The following is a 15096-nucleotide window of genomic DNA, read 5'->3' as shown; positions in this document are numbered from 1 at the left end:
AAAAAAAAAGAGCGCATCGTTTCATTAAAAAAAAACTGGTAGTTGTTCCAAAACCTCACCCTGTTCTTGTAAGTTATGTTTCCTAGACTGGCGAATCTGTAATTATAACAACAATTACAGCAATGATGATGATGATGATGAGGAGGAGGAGGATAATGATGATGATCAACAAAAAAGTGCAGAGAGACATTTTCTCTCGTTTTAGAGGAAGACTTAGGGGACAGAACTCAGGATGAAGTCCTTAGTGTCTTCAGCATCGTGAGCTATTCCACCATTAGGAATGACAAGCCTGTTTGAACTTTGCAGGCAGTCGTCGCCGCTCTGGTTCTGTACATCAGGGGGAGGAGCCACGACCGTGTAGCCGACGTCGTTCATGCAGGTGACAGGTGACTGGGGTGGACGTCGCGGCCATCTCATGCTGCGGAGAAGTTTGTTCCACAAGGCGCGGAGACCGCGTCTTCGTCGACCTGCGGAAGGAAAGAAGCTTTCAAGATGGTTTGGTCTTTTACTTTTAAGCACCTAGGCTACAACTGATTATGAACCTCAGGATTTTAGTCTGTCCTTTGTGTTTGTTAAGCGCTCTGAGCCTGGTTTTAGTTGGAGTGCCGCTCTGTACAAGCTCAGATGTAATATTTGTTACAAGTTCTTGTTCGTATCTTATATTTGTTTCAAAGATGTCAAATTCTTGGAACATTCCTGACCCCCATTTCATAAGTTGTGGGAGGTCGTCCCAGACAGAACAGACGTCACGTGACACTCCCGTATAAACAGGTTCTCCGGCATCTGACCACACCCGGACACAACCGAGCAATAAATGGTCGACAGACAACTACCGCTCTCATCCAAGCCAAGACACAGTCCATCATCTACATTATCATCGAAAAGTGAGAGAATGAAGAAGAGCTCACATGCAGTGGCTGTTTGAAGCGGGAGGTTGTCTTCCCGACGACGGCGCACTCTCATCGTGCAAAAGACCACAACTGCTACAAACACAATTCCTGCCAGGATTCCAGCTGCAACCTTGAGGGTGATATCAGTTCCTAAAAAAAAGATATCAATATCTCGATATCATCTTTGATCTGTAAGTGGATAACACAAATCCCTTGGCTACACCATCTTTTGAAAGTATAGTAAAGGCTGTGACGGTTGAGATGGAGTCTATATGATGAGGTTAGCCGGAAACAGAGTGACTTGTTTTCAAAGCTTGGCCAAAGAGTTTTATATTGCAAGAAACTTATTTCTGAGGCGATTACAGTAATTTTAGAAGGTTAACAGCAAATAAATGATAGTCAGAGACCGCAGACTGGACTCAGCCAGTGAAGAGAGAAGCCAGAGCTGATTTGGACAGGACGAGTTGGTGCAGGATATTGTTATTGTCAGAGTCCCGAGTAAGAACACACCCCCTTCTGTTGCCTTGCATCTGTTTTAGACAGCTCGACCACTGTGGAGAGACAAGGTTCAGCCATAATAAAATCCTCGACTTTTGGTGTTGGGATGATGTTGTTTTACGTGGGAGGGTATGGTCATGGCGGAGTCAATTCAACAGACTGGAGGTTGATACAGCTCGGGTGATGTGTATTTTGGTTGAAATTATGATTGTTGTCTCTTTGTCACATCTGTCGACTGTGCTTCATCAACGAAAAAATTCTTGTGGGCGACAAAAACTTAAAAACAAGCCAAGACATCATACGGAGCCGCTCCTCTCACTGAGTCATATGACCTTTGACTGCCACTATCCGAAGGTATCAAAGGTGCATGACGTGTGTTTTACATTAGAAAATGCTACAGAGTCATACTTACTCACGTTTACTCAGATCGGGTTTTCCTATTGACTTTAGCCTGGAGTAAAAGTCGTCCTGCAGCCTTAAATGCCGTGTTGACTACATTAGCATCAGCAGACATTCGCCATCCTCAGTCAAACTTGCTCAAATCGGATTTTCCCGTGTGTCATAATTCCCGTACAGATCCCTGTTTACTTGTCGAGCTGAATTTTACGCAAGCCAGTGAGAAGCAATATTGACTGCAATAATTAGTAAAACTGTATGAACTATTTCTAGAAATTACCATTGTATTTTTGCAAGACAAAAAAGCAATCAAGTTGTCGTATCTCCATCTGGAAAACAGAGTCAAGCGCATGGCTCTGCAGGACGAGAACACGTTGCATAAAGGTTAAAATGTCAGGTAAAGTGTCCCACAGCCTAAAAGATGCAGGAACAGTGAATATAAGTGTCTTACTGTTGCTATGGTACTAAATGTGAAAGGCAGTTTCTAATCTATTTCCACCATCATTCTCCTCTGATAAGCTACTTATTTTTTGCAGAGCAGCTGTTGGGTGAGCATGGGGAGGTAATAGCCACATGGCTCATTATGACCACCACGTAATGATGACCAGACGCAGATCCGTTTACCCTTACGGGCTTTCCCGTAATCATTAGCTGAATTACAATGACGACTAAGGCCAAAGCATTATGTGTGTTTAAACTGCGACTGACTAAACACACTGAATGAAGACTACAGATTTATTTGTGGGTTACACAGGCTTCACATCTCGTCTCTGGACACTGTCTGTATGTAACACCTACCCGCAGGGACGGGCGTCGGGGGTTTTCTCCGGGTACTCCGGTCCCCCTATCCCCTAGTGCGAAATCTCTTCAAGGTGGAAGCACTTTCCTACTAAATAAAGCAGGTGAGCACGAAGCCCGTAACTAGAACCTGAGCTCGTTCTCTTCTGGTCAAAGTGCATTTCAGTTGCTTTGTCCCTCCATTTCTAGCACGTAGTCGCAGACCACGTCAGGAAATATTTCGTATTCAGCAACATACTTCTCATAAACTTGCATGGGTGGGCAGAGGTCAACACGACATCGGTACACTACAGTCTGCACACATACATCACACATATATACTCATGGGACTCATGTGAACAAGAACCCGAGGACAGACAGACGATAAATGCGAAAGAGAGAAGAGGGCGTCAGGTATTTGCAAATGTTCACCTTCAGTTCCTTCTTTTTTCTGTAGCTCGCGTATTTTTTTGCTAATCTGAGAAGTCTGTAACTCCAACAAGAGGACTGTAAAACACACACAAAGACAGGAAAGCATGTGATGATTAGAGATTATTATTGATAAGCACAGTTGAATATATATATATATTATCCATATCCACATTGTTATTTTGGTTTGTAGGTCTATCTCTAACAATCCTCGTTCATGTAATTGGTTCGTCTGTAGTAGTTGACGATCATGTGACTGGTTCATTGCATCCAAATGTAAATGTTTGTTAATAGGTTCCTCTTTCAATATTCTCTTTTATATGATTGATGCGTCTATCTCTAAATGTAATGCTCTTGTAAATGGTTTATCTGTCTCCAGCAACTGACTTTCATTTAGTTGGCTCATCTATCTGTAACAGTTGATGAACATCCGTGAATTCTTTGCCAATGCACTACGCGAATATCCTCCTCAATTGTTTTTCTCCCACCAGTCAAATATTTCGCATTCTCCGCTACTAAAGCTACATTTCTATTGTCATCGTCATGGAGGCTTTGATCATCGTCTTCATTTTGGTCTCAGTCATCGCTATGCTCTTTTATGATCAGCAAGACTTAAACAGACTTTAGAGACTCACTCTTGCATGTCTGCAGACACGGGGAGAAGTTCTCCTCCACAAACTTCGTGTTGTCGCACCAGACGGCGACGACTGTGCAAGGGCGACAACTCCGGAATGGTTCGTGCAAGCCGCAGTACTCTCCCACTTCGCAGTGGCGACCGTAGCAGTTGTCCCAGCTCGGACTTGTGGAACCGCCACAAAGTGTAGTGATGTGTGCCACGAACAATGTCAGGTATGTCAGATGTACCTGTCGCATACAACAGACTTTTATTTTTGGACCAGAAAATAGTTTTGTGAGCACTTAACTGATTTGCACCACTGAGAGACAGAGCGACGCACACCCACCACAAACGCATAAAGAGAAAGTGAGAAATAGAGTGGAGTAGTAACATATAAACCGGAGTCAACTGACAAGTGATGTCAAAACCATTCAAGATTCTGTTTGTAGGCTCAGACTACAGCATCCATACATCATTGCTACTCCTCTTACAACCTTAAAGTGACAGCTGTAAAGATATTTCTTCAAGGATAGCAAACTTTGCACAACATGAAACTCTACACAGGAAAGAAATGAGTGAATGAGAACACACAGAAAAGGAATATTTTGCAGTTAATATGCAATATATAATATTTGGATGTGTAATATAATATATAAAGCTACGAACGGCAACCACAGCAACATGAAGAATGATCAACCTTTGACTAAAGAAAGCAATATCTACAAAAACATGAAAATAATAAAATTCAGGAATTGTAGAAAAAAAAAGACTCACTATTGTCGGACACATTTCTACGATTCCGCTACAGCGTTGTTCAGGAGAAACTGAGGAGTAAGTTGTGCTCCGTGCACATCCGTGAATGAAAGTGCGAAGGTGTGCTGCACGGGGTGAATTAATACTTTCATCAGTGGCGGGAAATGACGTGACGTGTGGTATAATGGGATTTCCCCGAAAAAACGACAGTTATTCTTAAGGCTGACTAATGATATGTCCATATAACCAGCATAAGCAATGGGTGTGCCGATCCCTTTTCCCGCTCATTTTCTTACATATGCAAAGTACTTTCTTGAAGAGTGGTAGCTATAGATATGTGGGCAATAACTATGTTGCTATCGTCTATCGATGTTATAGAGGCAGAGAAGTAGGCATGCCATCGAGAGAGAGAGAGAAAAAGAGGGGTCTTCTCGGTCTTCGCTTTGCCTCTCTTTTTAAGAAAACCAGTTCAGCATTTTGAAGTCGGCTACATGAATGCTCGTATATATTTACATGGATCAAAAAGCCTATAACATGCCAATAGTTATGTGGATAAACAAGACAAAGGAATCTTCATCCAAAGCAGTTCCGTAACTTCAAAGTGCGTAGTTTTCGGATTTCTAGCAAACGTTTTGTGAAATTTAGTGCTTTATGAAGGTGTGGATGTAAAACATTTTTCGCACATGCCACCAAGTTCATTCTTTGTTACTCCTCGAGGAGCAAATGTCGGCAACATGCCCTCAAGACAAATAATTGATCTGCATCTTTTGAAGAACTTTTCTTGAATTTAATCATGAATACGTTTTGACAAGAGGTTTGGGATCAAGAACGGCATCTACTTTTATCGAAAAACATGTTTATTGACTTGATTACATCACAAAAATCACAATTATCAAAAGAGAAAATCATGATTCTCTTGTAAGGCCTTGCTTTACATAAACATGCACATTTTAAAAAACCATTATACCAATGATTATTGCAACAACGACTGGCGAAAGTCTGAACCATGCAGGAAAAAATATGAATTAAACAAGCACCGGACATAAACTGCAAATTCCACACTTACAACCATCGCAAGCCTTCAAGTTTGCTACTTATCTTGAAACAAGCTGGTGTGACTGGACTGTCATCTTAAGCAACCAAAAATATCTTTAACCATTCGGGGATCATCCCAGGCTCCCATTGTGAACAACTCTTTCCTCGTTGACGTGTTTACATGAGTGCAGTTCCGGCAAAGACACATTTATCTTCTTAGACAGAAGGTCCTTGGGGCAAGCTGTGCAGTGCGCATGCACGATGTCGCTGTTGTTGTTATATGTAATCTTGCTTATTTCGAGGAGCAGCAGACATCACACGCTCTTCGACAGTACTGGAGCATGTAGTCAGATGTGATGGCACACTCTCCTCTTCGTGCCCACGTCTGGCACATTGCATGCCTGTCATGGCAGTTCACTTCACATGGCGCCAGCGGCTCAGGGGTGGTCACTCGCAGAGTAGGTGAGTCAGTAGCTGGAAATTCAGAAACCAGAAAATAAGCTACCTACTTTTAAGTGGGGGGCAAACTGTTTTTAAATGTCTATGTAAATCTCAGTCCAAGATACTATATCCCAGCTCTGGGTAATTACCCTTCCTTCCACTCTCGAGACAGAAGCCTTTTAACATGCACAGAAAGAAGTCAAAATCGTGACGTCACGTTTGTACACAGAGACTCCTTATTAACAAATGATTTTAAGACTTCACAGTATAAACGTATTCAATTACAATTCTGTGTACCTGACCTCTTTCTGTGCATGGTGATGTTTTATAAGAATTATAAATTTTACTCCTCATTAAACCTTGAAGAACGGCTCTGGCTGTAAAAGTATGGCACCTACAAGTTTGGCAAAGCCCGCAGGAACGTCTGCAGTAAGTGGCCATGTATGAACTGAAAGAAGACGATCCGCAGTGTCCCTCGTTCTTCCAGTAATCGCAGTCTTTGTGTTCATCAAAGCACTGGTCCTGTGCTACAACATCAATCCGTTAAAGGTGCATTAAACCCTCCATGAAATAGAACAGGATCCGCAAAGTGTGGTGAGATAAAAGTTCAGTGTTATTCTCATTGCTCAATAAAGATCATCGTCTGTTAGACAAAGAACTGTGGTGGAAATCCGTAGTACGGTACACGGACTTTTCGCCGACGGACGTTTCGCCGCCGGACGTTTCGGAGCCGGACGTTTTGCCGACAGGACGTTTCGCCACCGGACGTTTCGGAGTCGGACCATTTGCCGACCGGCGTTTCGCCGCCGGACGTTTCGGCGCGGGGCACTTCATTTCGGCATTTCACGCGGGACCTTTAGCCGAAGTCAAGTGTGGGACGCCCCTTCGCTCACACATTTCTCTCGCCATTGTATCAATGTATCAGTGAACTCTCTCTCACTATCCCTCCTCATGTGAACCGTTAGCTCACACATTTCTCTCGCCATTGTATCAATGTTTTTTCTAAAAGCTGTTGCGCATAATCTGTGACAATCAAAGTGAACTGTCTGTGAAGTCTGTGTGTAAAATTTGTTTGAAATAAAGAATTATTGTGTAATCTAGTAGTTACTTTCATTCTTTGAGAAGTAAGTAAGCTCTCTCTCTCTGACATAATGCGACGAAACGTCCGGCGGCGAAACGCCGGTCGGCAAAACGTCCGACTCCGAAACGTCCGGCGGCGAAACGTCCAGTCGACAAAACGTCCGCACACGCGTAGTACTGCATCAACCTCCAGATGGTTTCCCTGACTACGGAGTCAAAGGCGTGTGTAAATTTAGCACCTCACTAGATCTTTAAGAGCACCCACAACAGTGTAAGTATTATACATACAGGTTTTGCAAAGCCCACAGGAACGTCTGCAGTTGGTGGCCATGTATGAGCCAAAAGAAGTGGATGTGCAGTGTCCCTCGTTCCTCCAGTAATCGCAGTCTTTGTGTTGATCAAAGCACTGGTCCTGCGCTACAACATCAACCCGCAAAAGGTGCATTCAACCTTCCATGACTATTAGATGCAATGTTCGATAAAGGTATCATCTTTTTGTAGACAGAGATAAGAGACAAGACGATAAATAAACAAATAAATAAGCTCAAACAGATATAGAGTAGTAAATGAGTTCTCGAACTACCTAAAACACTAAACTATTGTATATCACCAAGTCTCCAAACACTCAGTTATTCTAGTCACCAAGTCCGCCTCCCTCGACAGTAAATTTTTCTAGCCCTCCCGATTCTCACCAGCTATCCCATGTCTATCAATGTTTTTGTCGCCGTCTTCGCCCCCTGGCGTGCAGACAACGTAAGGGTTTCTCCTGTCACTCGAGTAAGAGGGGCACCAGCAGCTGCAGTCCTTGCTGACGAACCCCTCACCTGGACAGTCGTCATCTCGCAGGTGGCAAGAGACTGTTGGCAAGAAAAATTACCTATTAGTCGTGAAATTATGCATCATTGATCTTAAAAACTAGCAAGGTGCAGTTATTTTCTGATCACTGATGAAAGCACTGCAAACTACTATTTTCTAAAATCCCCCTTCTTTTCCATTCTCAGACATCACAAATACAAATCAGGATTGTACATGGATGCGCTGATGTTGTGAAGACCTCAGCCAATGGGAGAACTGGAACCATGGTTTAATTAAGCGTATCTGAGGACTAACATTATGTCAGGTGAACAGGGATTTGCTTTTTGAATCAAAACATTAAGAAGAATTTAGTTCTAAATGTATATTTAGCCTAATGACACCAGCCTTTTTAAAGTCCAGCAGCTAATAGAAATGGCAAGGCAACGGTTTGGTTACAGATTTTAAAGATATGAAAAATCTTTAGCAACATATTTTCAAACTCGGTCAAGAGCACTGAGCAACACAAATTAGAGAAGAACAGTACCGATATTTGTTTACTCACTCGGCCTGCAGTTATAGAGGAGGTTGGTGGACTTGATGTCGCGGAAGCTGAGGCCGACCCTGTTACCGATCAGGTTCTGATAGGAGCGATCTCGCGTTTCTATAGTGATCCTTCCATTATACGAGAAAGCCTGCGAAACAAAATTGCGAATCGACAAGTCACACTGTTATTAACGATCATCAGGTGGACAAAATGAACAGATGGATGTGATACAGTTACCGGAAACAGTTCATGCTGAACACTGGGTCTTACCCTGCTTCCATAGTGCATGATGCTGAGGTAATCGTAGGGAACACCGAGATCGGCGATTCTGTCCCAACTTAACTTCGTGAAGCTGTCCTTCAGATGGTTAGCGATGTTCTCGTAGTGGATGCGAATGTATTCGTCGCGATCTGGCCTCGACTGCTGGTGAAAAAAGCCGATGACGTGTCCCAGTTCGTGAGCCACGACCCCTGGCTGCCACCAGCACGGAGCACGCATGCGCAACAAGAAGACGACAGGGTCCATGTGTCACAATCACTATCAGTAGTGTGTACCTTAGTTACGTGTCATCGCAAAATCAATGGGTCCGTCAACAGTCCGTCAGTTGCCCGTCACAGAGGAATCCACAGTCGTCAGTATATTCTGTGTGTCACACTAGGATCCATGTATTTCAGTCTCTGTACCTCCAGAGTACGTCACATGGTGCACGAACCAGTCACCAGTAAGTATTGTAGTAGGATCCACGGGTCACAGTCACCAGTAAGTATTGTAGTAAGATCCACGGGTCACAGTCACCAGTAAGTATTGTAGTAAGATCCACGGGTCACAGTCACCAGTAAGTATTGTGGTAGGATCCACGGGTCACAGTCACCAGTAAGTATTGTAGTAGGATCCACGGGGTCACAGTCAGCGGTGCCTCCAGTCTGTGTTGCTGATGTGTGTTTATAAATATGATCCTTATGTAGACTGATATTTCCTCGTAACTACATGTATTTAAAGGAACTTATTTCGTCTTAAAAGAGGAAGTCACCTTTTTCCTTCCATATGTCAAGAACGAGATCGCAGTTAAGGTATTGTGAATATTTGCATACCTAGAAATAAGTTTGGTGGGTGTGACTTTGTCTTTTTTATAATTTAAATGACAGACTCATCCTAGGTGTAACCTTTAAAACAAAAGCAAAGGTGATGCTGTGTTTGCTGCTGATGTGCTGGTGATAATGGCAATGACGATAATGATGATACCACACTTCCTTACATTATATCCATTGTTCAACTCAGTGAATATATTTATACAGTTCTTTTGGCGCTTACATGTAAACATCCTCGTCCTAACGACACCGCTTGTCTGCCGCCAAGCATACCAACATGTGACCAGCATCTGTAAAATAAGAACAAAGAAACAGGCAAGAATGAGAACGACGAGGAATAGTCTTGTATAGTCTGTATGTGGTAGCAAACCTTATTGTATTACTTTGTCACATCCTGTCTATTGCTGTCGTTGCTGTTGTAATCCTGATGTGGAGGTCTATCGTGGAGCAGGCAACTTTAGAAAGGGAAGTTCCCAAGTTCTCTTGACATGCTGGTCTCCATGCTATACGTATTTGCACTGTCTGTCAGTTTATTGGTAACTTCTTGCAGTTTATTGGTTGTGCCTTCCATCAGGCCAATATAGTTTGCTTCTCACCGATGAAAAGGGACATGTGATGGTCATAAAGGCTTTCTCGCATGATGATTTCCAGAAAGATGCCGAACAGTATAAGCAATATAGCTCTACAGTTCAGGAAAGTGCCAATTGAAGTCAGGTATGTGTAAGATGGAAGCAACTAGCTGATATTCATATTAACTTACCCGTCGCCATCTATAAAGCGAATTTTGTTCTTGTGGTTGAACGTGGCTGGGATGAAAGATAAGCAAGTGAACCTCATCCAGTAGTCCATGGCATCGTAGATTATCTGCAGGCCTCGGCCATCTAAAATCCGTGAACAAAGACAAGACATGTAAAACTTTATTAAGGGAGGCTTGTTAAAAGGAAATTATTGCTGTCATGCACACACACATATACACACTTTTCCTTCCCTATGAACATGCGCTTACTCATACACTCATGCATTGACAAATTTTCACGCACGCAGTTATGTGTGCTTATACATATCCATAGAAACACACATGTACATAAAGACACACTAACGCCAAAAGTCACCCTCAAATAAAACCAGAAACGGGTGAATGAACTGTGACTTCTAATAAGAGTGGACTCAGAAGCTGTAAAACGGTGATTATAGTAAAATCTCTGCCATGTATTAACTATTTTTGCTGACTACCATCTTCAACTCACTGTCATAAGCAACTGAAATGCTACAGCATGACTGCTTGCTAATTCTCAGTACATATAACCCCTGACCCCGGTTACTTTCCATTCCAATTCACTTCTTACTCACAGAAATCTCTATAATCAATCTCGTACGGAATGACATTGTTGGTCCAAGGCTTAGCCCCTTGAACTCCATGTTTGATTGCCTGTCGCCTGGGTCTATCATTGGCTTTCCTGAGGCTTCCTCTCGGAGGACGAGCTTGGAAAGATGGACTTAAGCTGTAGCTTTTGTTGCTAAAGGACAGACAATTACAGGAAAGAAATTAAATAAAAATAAACGCACAATAAATATTACACCAAAAGCATTTATAACATGAGAAATATCTGCTTCTTTTTATTCTGAGAATAAACATTTTCCTCACACGTTACTGCATTTACAGTACGCATTCTGTTGTTTTACTCTATACCATACAGGACTCAGTTCGTGATGAGTTACAGAAAGGGAAGTAAACAAGAACTGCTCTATACTTACAGATTCGTGATTATCTCCCATTGACCGATGTCGAAGACCATGTCTAAGTCGACTCTAATAAAGCTGTGAGTTTCGTCTTTCATCAGGTCGTCTGTTGCTGATGTGAGAGCAGACGCAATTTATTAAGTTTGGATCTTTTTATAAGCTCTTCAGATATAAATGCGTTCATCGCTTCTCTAAAATATTTCTCATCACTAGTTCTTGATTAAAATGACAAAATTCCGTTCTTTCGTGTTATAAATATTCTTTGTTAGCTTTGTACAAAATGTTTTAGCCCTTCTCGTAGGTTCTATATCTATATTTTAGATGAACCTTTAATCATTTATGTCCCTTGTAAATGCTCTGTGCATAAACCTCCGCCAATAATATCAACCACCCACCCACTATTGAATCATTCAGTGGCGTAGGAACCAGGGGGGCAGCGGGGGCAGCCGCCCCCCCCCCCAAGGAAAATACAGGGGGGGGGGGGCAGGAATATCCTTTTGCCCCCCCAATATTTGAGACGTAATTCCTCACAAAGAGCAAAGAACAGAAGAAAGGTAGGGGAACGTAGAGAGGAGACGATCATCACCGTGCGAGTGCGAACGCCGTTCACTGTCAGCAGGGAGTTTGCCCCCCCAACGCCGAACATCTTCCTACGCCACTGTCATTTACACGTGCACTGAAAACACACCTCTTCTGTAAACATTACTCCTAACAACCTTTCCCATAATGCGTCCTTTTTTCACACCTTCCCCGCTCATCTTTATCTGAATACTCTCAGATCTTGTTATTTGTTTCCTCTTTTCGTTTTCTGTATTTGTTTTTATTCGTTATTAGTACTGTTGTTTATTCTTTCTTAGTTTATGTTATTCGTTCGTTTTCCTGTCCCTCGTATGCTATCCATGTCTCGTTCTTGTTCTTATAGGCGCTAGGATCATGCTCCTTAGGAGTGTGAGTATGCACTTTAAAAATTTTGTATTTATCATAATTATTAGTAGTAACTTGTAACGCTTCTTTCCTCGAATGTATGCGAGCTCAGTGCACTGCGAACGAAAGACTGCAAACAAACCGACAGTCCGTACAAGAAACACAAGCGTCAGCAAACAGACACCATGAAGTTGTAAAACTGAGGAGTTGGCAGAGTAGTACCCTTGAATATGCAATATATATATATATCTTAAAGGTCGAGGAAGCATTATTCTGAGCCCTTTGAGATTTTTCCAGTAGTTGGTTAGAACGATCGACGAATAGAGAAAGTTAATTCATTGTAGCCCAGATCGAATGGACCACACAAAAGCAGACTGGAGCTTTTTGATGGCAGAAACTGGCAGGAAGGGTCGGACGTGACTGATCCTGCTAAGATCAAGATGGACCGACAGTCACTATTGACGTGAGATTACAGAGATAAAGATGCGTCCACGGTATAATCAAGATTTCGAGCGGTCTTGGATAGATATCTAATCTGTGTTGATACTTTGCTAACACAAGAAAACGTGTATTTAGGATTCAGGATGCTATTGTACCATGAATTAAGAGTTTGAAAATGCACTCACGTGACTTCATGGCCGCACTAATCAGCTCATCAATACTCCGACCATTACAGCAATTCAGCAAGATAATCAAGGTAAAGGCGTGCTATTCACAGACAATTTAAAGAATGCAGAAATGTACAGCAAGTTCTGAACTATTGTCCACTATACAAGATAGTATCATCAGGAAGACAGACACGCATGCTTAAATTGTGATTATACGTCATTTATCATGTAAACAATTATAAATACTCAGACAAATATGATACAGGTGAAAGAAGAATGTATAAAGAAAGAAAAGGAATGAATAATTAGAAACATTCAAAACTAAAGTCACACACGCAAATCAAAGACGAAGACTAAACTCAAAAGCAACACAAAATATAAAACAAACCGAAATTCCACCCAATGGGTAAGTAAAGCGGCTGAACAAAATAACTCTCATTATCTATTGAATCTTTATGGCAAGCTCTCTATCGACATCTGTACCAGCGCCATTAATTAGTTTCTTTAAGGAGCGAAAGAGACACACACACCATAAGTCTTTCTCTCTCAAATTACACACTTGACGTAAAACTTACCTGAAACATAACTGAACAGCACGTGACTGCTTAAGAATAATAATTAAAATAAACTAAAAAGCAAACAAATAAAAGGCAGCCGGAAGAGATGGAAGCGTGGTGCAGTTTCCTCCCGCAGCACCTGATTTCTGTTCCTACGCATTTGCACCACACATGCGCAGACCGTCGTTTGTGCTTTCACGTTATGCAACCGAAATGCGATATTTCAAATAGCTTAACCGGTAAAGTTAGAGATAGTTCTATAATTTTTCAGTCTTTGGGAAGTCAGGTATCAGATACCACATATTTCTCTTGTTAAATTTTATATTTAAATAAGTAAGATGTTATCACCCCTAGGTACAAACATCGGGGTGCCCTTCTCTCTCAGACTTCCGTGAACTTCGCAAACATCGTAGAAAATCTGGGTTGACTTTGGGAATATGTGGGTTCAAAAGAAGCGGTGCACTTAACACTCCTTTCGCCCTGCTTCCCCAATTTTCGACTGAGTTAGGTAACCGCGTTATTAAGCGCTCAACTATCTGCATGGCTGGCGACTGTTTTTGAAGCCCCTGCAGCCAGGGCCACCGACAGCCAGCACGAGCCTCTTGTAATCATAAATTATTTTCCCAGTGTATAATGATATGCTTACAATTCGATTGCCAATATATACATTTCATTCAGTAACGTAGTATAGACTGCTAACATTAGGACACGTGCACTAGGATCTACATCACTACTGGAGCATAGTTGTTTACACGTGAGTGGTTAGTAAATGAGGAAAAGAAAAAAGAAAAGTAGAGAAGGAAGAAAATCCACTGACCAAGGCCGGGTTCACTTCACGGCAGCGGGCCCCGGTATACCAGACCCCCCTGCCCCTCCCCTTCTCGTCAGGTCTGGCTGAATCGTAACGGTAGCGAACGGTTTTATGTGCAAACGTTTCAGGTTTTAATGGATGTCTTCTCTTTTTCAGGCTTTTGCTTTGTTGTTCTGGAGAGCTAATTGTGTGTGGATAATTCGCACATTCAGTCAGTAGCAGAAACGAGCGAGAAACAAAATTACAGTCGCCGCTCCTGCCCACACACACCTTTATCCGAGCCTCGACAGAGCTCAGTCTCTCAAACTTCGTCGCAATGTAAGTTAATCTGGGTCTCCCCCTTTGCTACGATCTTCCTTCTCTCCCTTCTGCTAATCATTTTTTTTTTTTTTATGCTGGACGCGCTTGGCAGCAAACCTCTGGGGTTAAAAAAAAATCCGCTATGAAGGTGATGTACTTCCTCGCAAATCTGTTTTGCCTGCAGAAATCAGGGTGCGCCTTATCTCTCAAACTTATGTGTATTCCGCGTACTGTTTATTAGTGAATCTGCGATTGGTTAAAGCATGCACAGAAGTTGTGGTCTTAACCCTTCTCTGGCCTGCTTTTTGGGCGGTCGCTGGCGCAACGGTTATCGCCTGTAACCAATACTAAGAACTGACGGCACTGGGTTCAGATCTCGTCTCGGGCACGCTGTTGTTTCTCTGCATGTGACATCTGTTTACTTTGCCGTGATATAGCCTTAGTGACTGGCTCGGTGTAAAACACCAATCAACCTCTCCAGCTTCTTGTGGGAGTGACGAAGTCCCCAGTCGGCAGGATCTTGTCATTTGTGTGAAATCCTACGCAGCTGCTGATTCCTTTACTGAGCTCATAAAATCCTAAATAATGCACATGCTACATGCCAACCCAAAATAATTCTCATCTCCCACCCCTCCCAGCATCCTCCTTGTAGCAAATGTAGGTGGAAACACAAAAATACATGCGTCTTCAAGCACGCGTGCAAGTGTAGTCATCAGTTTTCATGTTTGCTGTGAAATGAAACTTTTGATAATAATTAAGTTTATTGCCAATATGCAATCAATTATCGAGGTTTATGAGAGAATGTTCTCTACAT

At 42.4% G+C, this 15096-nt stretch overlaps 1 protein-coding gene across 1 annotated transcript; it reads right to left on the bottom strand.

The window, feature by feature from the left end:
* Positions 1 to 3715: 3715 nt before the first annotated feature.
* LOC112571790 (zinc metalloproteinase nas-13-like) lies at positions 3716 to 14408 on the bottom strand. Its single transcript, XM_025251083.1, has 13 exons — positions 13190 to 14408; positions 12633 to 12714; positions 11098 to 11194; positions 10693 to 10859; positions 10103 to 10223; positions 9566 to 9632; positions 8525 to 8728; positions 8273 to 8402; positions 7608 to 7772; positions 7204 to 7332; positions 6234 to 6362; positions 4381 to 5868; positions 3716 to 3854 (listed from the first exon to the last, which is right to left on the bottom strand). Exons 1-12 carry the CDS (start codon positions 13196 to 13198, stop codon positions 5687 to 5689), a joined length of 1482 nt encoding a protein of 493 aa, XP_025106868.1. The 5' UTR covers positions 13199 to 14408; the 3' UTR covers positions 3716 to 3854; positions 4381 to 5686.
* Between the last annotated feature and the right edge of the window lie 688 nt (positions 14409 to 15096).

The sequence above is a fragment of the Pomacea canaliculata genome, linkage group LG1 (assembly GCF_003073045.1).
Source record: "Pomacea canaliculata isolate SZHN2017 linkage group LG1, ASM307304v1, whole genome shotgun sequence".
NCBI classification, from domain to species: domain Eukaryota; kingdom Metazoa; phylum Mollusca; class Gastropoda; order Architaenioglossa; family Ampullariidae; genus Pomacea; species Pomacea canaliculata.
Note: the sequence above shows the minus strand (reverse complement) of the source record. Positions and strands in the feature narration are given on the sequence as shown.